Genomic DNA, 5,000 nt, shown 5'->3' with positions numbered 1-5,000 from the left:
GATTACTAGAAAAAAAAATCTAAAAAACCTAGCTGAACCAAACGCACACAAAAAAAACATGTATTGTTTGTTTACATATAGATTTATTTCCTGCTTGCTTTCCTTCCTGTTTCTTCTGTCTTTTTACAAACACATTAATTCTGGTGATACATCCAATAAAGTTGCTTCATTTAACATCGGTGAAGATGTCCTCACCAGACGATTCTTTTCCATTTATCATTAAATCAAACCAGTGTGCTACTGAGCTGACCTTGCTTAATAATGCACCAGTCAATCAAAGAAAAAAAAATAAAAAGAAAAAAAAAAGAAAGAAAAAAAAAAGTTACTTTAACATTCACTTGGGAACAGAAAGAGGAATAAAAAGGAGGTGACCATCAATCATGTTATGAAATATAAATCAAAAACAAAAAACAACAAAAAAGAATGAAAACAACAACGAACACCGGTGAGCAAGAAAAAAAATACCCAGTGAAATAAAACAACAACAACAAAAAACAAACAAAAACCACATCATAACAACAGAAAAAATATCAATATCAACAACAATGACCTATCTTCAGCTAATGTAATGTTGGCGTCTGGTGCTAGCGTGACTGAGTGGAGTTTGCCAATGTCGTTGGTCGCACTAGGACGAATAATACACCCGCAGATGTCAGCTGAGTTGCTCTCTTTTATTTTGTAACCCCTCTCTCAGTGTTCTGGCTCAGCTAACTCCCTCTCTCACAGTCTCGTTCTCTCTGTGACCTTAACGCATACCGCACTGTGTGAACCTGCATCTGAGCACTTTGTTCATTCTCTCATACTGAGATCTCACTAAGCCCATCCAGTGGCTGACAGCACTGGACAGCTGCCAGCCAGGAACTGTCTGTGCGGAACATTCTGCACTTTCCCACCATGGATGCTGGTGATGTGTTCACACTGGTCACCAGCCTGCACCAACCAGCACCAGCAAACTGTATGCTTTGTGTCTTGTGCTCAGAAAACGTGTGGCTGGCTGCTCCAAGGGACGGAACTCTTCCGAGATATCAGCAGCGTAAATGCCATTCATTCGTGATGGATGAAGAAAAACTTTCTGATAATACTGTGCAGAAACGAACAGAAATAACTTTTAAAAAAAAACAAAAAAAATATAAGATTTACCGTTTTGAAATGTTGCAGGTTGCATTCTTACACATTCCACACATCTCTGTGAATAGCTCATCACCTGAAGCATGAAATGATGGTATTTTCCAATGTATGCTATGATTCCAGTTAATGAGATGAAGACGCCATTGATGAGAATTCCGTTTCAGTGTTTCATGTTTTGAAATCAACCACAATCATATTGTTTCATTCGTCTGGAGAGGGCTCATATTGTTTACAGCTGGCAGCGACTGGTTGTGTCTGACTGAAGTGTATTGTTGTGTCAGATTGTCAGCAACTGGCTGTGTCTGATTAATATAATATAATATTTTATTTTTATATAGCGCTATAATACAAGCATAAGCAAGCTCTAAGCGCTTTGCAATCCAATACCTAAAGTGAAACAAAAAAGCATATAAAAAGTAGCAGAAACGTCAGACTGACAGCAACTGGCTGTGTCTGACAGAAGTGTGTTGCTGTGTAAGACTGTCAGCAACTGGCTGTGTCTGACAGAAGTGTGTTGCTGTGTCAGATTGTCAGCAACTGGCTGTGTCTGACAGAAGTGTGTTGCTGTGTCAGACTGTCAGCAACTGACTGTGTCTGACAGAAGTGTGTTGCTGTGTCAGACTGACAGCAACTGGCTGTGTCTGACCGAAGTGTGTTGCTGTGTCAGGTTGACGGCAACTGACTGTGTGTGACCAAAGTGTGTTGCTGTGTCAGGCTGACGGCAACTGGCTGTGTGTGACCGAAGTGTGTTGCTGTGTCAGGCTGACGGCAACTGGCTGTGTGTGACCAAAGTGTGTTGCTGTGTCAGATTGTCAGCAACTGGCTGTGTCTGACAGAAGTGTGTTGCTGTGTCAGACTGACAGCAACTGGCTGTGTCTGACTGAGTGTGTTGCTGTGTCAGGCTGACGGCAACTGGCTGTGTGTGACAGAAGTGTGTTGCTGTGTCAGACTGACAGCAACTGGCTGTGTCTGACTGGAGTGTGTTGCTGTGTCAGGCTGACGGCAACTGGCTGTGTGTGACCAAAGTGTGTTGCTGTGTCAGACTGTCAGCAACGGACTGTGTCTGACAGAAGTGTGTTGCTGTGTCAAACTGACAGCAACTGGCTGTGTCTGACTGGAGTGTGTTGCTGTGTCAGGCTGACGGCAACTGGCTGTGTGTGACCGAAGTGTGTTGTTGTGTCAGGCTGACGGCAACTGGCTGTGTGTGCCCGAAGTGTGTTGCTGTGTCAGGCTGACGGCAACTGGCTGTGTGTGCCCGAAGTGAGTTGCTGTGTCAGGCTGACGGTAACTGGCTGTGTGTGACTGAAGTGTGTTGTTGTGTTAGGCTGACGGCAACTGGCTGTGTGTGACCGAAGTGTGCTGCTGTATCAGGCTGATGGCAACTGGCTGGGCTTGATGTGAACGCAGCCTCACAAACTCACCATGGAAACAGAGGAGGCACCACAAGGGAAGTGATGCTGGGGCACCCTCCCCCCAGCGCCCACATGACCTCGGCGGTGAGGGGGTGGGAGTCGCTCAGGTAGGTCAGACGCTGCATCAGTCGGCAGTACCCGCTCACCAGCCACATGCACCTGTCAGCGAAAAGACACGCCTGTTTATATCCATGATGTGCTAAAGGTTAAAGATCCCATACCCCTTTCACGGCCACTGGGGCGGTGAATTCACACCCACCCCCACTGAACCTTGTGCTCGGCTTAGAAAGGTGGGACCCAGTCCTCTCCTTCCACCGTGTTGACCGTCCCCAGGTGGCCAGCTACCCTGGGTGGAGTGAGGAAAACTGGACTGACGCTACTTCCCCATGGATACCATCGTTACTAAATGATGCTGTTCTTTGATGTTTACCGAGTGTTGATTCCATTTTTTCTACTAGTTTATCCTTTCTCTATATATCTCCCTTTTACCACACCATCCCACCCCATACATATGCACCCACCCACACACGGACACACATGTACACAGACACTCACACGCACACACACACACACACATAAACACACACACACACACACACACTGTCACTCTCAAAGGTGACTGACAACCACTGCTGCTGAAGTGAGACTTAAAATGTCTGCTTAGCACATTCTGTCTCTTTCGTAGCGAAGCTAATCAGAGTTAAGTCCCCTCTTGTTTACGACTTCTAGGCTGAATTATACGTGTTTCTGAACCAAAGTTTGCTAATTCTTGTGCAAGGGCAAAGGTCACGTACCACTGGGACACGAACAGTGAGATGCTTTTTCTACACTCTGTCGGTCAAGGGGTGTTGGCTTTGAAATGAAGGTTTCAGTCTAAAATATTGGGTTTTTTCTACACTCTGTTGGTCAAGGGGTGTCAACTCTGAAATGAAGGTTTAGATCTAAAATATTGGGTTTTTTCTACACTCTGTTGGTCAAGGGGTGTTGGCTTTGAAATGAAGGTTTCGATCTAAAATGTTGGGTTTTTTCTACACCCACTTTCAACACCTCAACACCTCCCAGCTGTCAATGCATTCAGTAAGGTGTAATCCTCATCAGAATAATCAGACTCACTTGGTAGATGGTACTTTTGCTTTTCTACCATGCATTCATCTTTGCTAATGTTACTGCTGTGCAGTAAATCAAACACAGTTCTAGCCACCTCTTCCACACTGTATGTCCTGACAGCCATGTCAACACACAACAACTATTATGCATTACAAAACATACTACAAAGGGTCAAAATTAACCGAAATCTTTTGGAAAAATTACTTTGAAAAATCTGCAAGGCAGTCGCAAATTACTGTAAAAAAAACAAAAAAAAACCAACCCACAACAGCAACAAAAAACAAAAACTAACGAAGTTTAGGTAATTATCAGACCATCCTGACAATCGATCAAAACACTGACCCATGAACTGTGATTAAAAATCACAGTCTGGAGCAGTGAAGGACTGGATAATGAACTTTTTTGGGGGGGGCTCTTCAAAAGCACACCACAACATTAGCTACAAATCTGCTTCGCCACCTCCCGTCAGGGTTATGAAAGGCACAGGAATATCCAGTTGCTTTGCTCATGCTGAATGAGTTATCTTTTGATTGATTGATTGATATGGATACTTATATAGCGCCTATCCTCGGTCAGAGACCAAGCTCTAAGCGCTTTACATACACAGGGACATTTGCACCACAGGCTGCCAACCTGGGTAGAGCCGACTGACGGCTGCCACTGGGCGCTCATCATTCGTTTCCTGTGTCATTCAATCAGATTTCAGACGCACACACACACACACACTCAGACAGACATGTAACATTTTACGTGTACGACCGTTTTTTTAAAAATTTATTTACCCCGCCATGTAGGCAGCCATACTCCGTTTTCGGGGGTGTTCATGCTGGGTATATTCTTGTTTCCATAACCCACCGAACGCTGACATGGATTGCAGGATCTTTAACGTGCGTATTTGATCGTCTGAGTGCACATATGTTGACCTGGGAGATCGGAAAAATCTCCACCCTTTTACCCACCAGGTGCACCGAGATTCGAAACCAGGACCCTCAGATTGAAAGTCCAGCGCTTTAACCGTTCGGCTATTGCACCCACCTTGTGACCTTTCTGTAATCTGCATGGTATTACCATTGTTGCTGTTATTGTTACGTGTGTGTGCACAAATGCTTAGAAAAAAAAACAAACCAATGACAGCAAAGACAATAATGCACACGTCCATAAGTCTAATGACAACATTTAATACTCTGAAAACAATATACACAAGTCATTGTTTGCTTGGCTTTTTGTTTCAGTCCATCCATTGTATGTGTCTATGTTCTTTGTATAGTGTAATAACTGAACAAAAATATTTTACAAAAAAAAAAGAAGAGAGAACAAAATGAAAACTACAAACAGAAACCAACGACATCCAAC

General features: G+C 43.9%; 1 protein-coding gene across 1 annotated transcript in view; it reads right to left on the bottom strand.

The window, feature by feature from the left end:
- The window catches only part of LOC143277172 (uncharacterized), a 63,775-nt gene that overhangs the window by 10,536 nt on the left and 48,239 nt on the right, over window positions 1-5,000 (bottom strand). Inside the window, exons 14-15 of the mRNA XM_076581938.1 lie at window positions 2,550-2,699; window positions 815-930 (exon numbers count right to left, since the gene is read on the bottom strand). Of these exons, the coding sequence (XP_076438053.1) occupies window positions 815-930; window positions 2,550-2,699 (266 nt within the window). The remainder of the gene's footprint in view (window positions 1-814; window positions 931-2,549; window positions 2,700-5,000) is intronic.

Source organism: Babylonia areolata, chromosome 2 (assembly GCF_041734735.1).
Source record: "Babylonia areolata isolate BAREFJ2019XMU chromosome 2, ASM4173473v1, whole genome shotgun sequence".
Classification (NCBI taxonomy): domain Eukaryota; kingdom Metazoa; phylum Mollusca; class Gastropoda; order Neogastropoda; family Buccinidae; genus Babylonia; species Babylonia areolata.
This window is presented reverse-complemented; position numbering and strand designations above follow the sequence as displayed.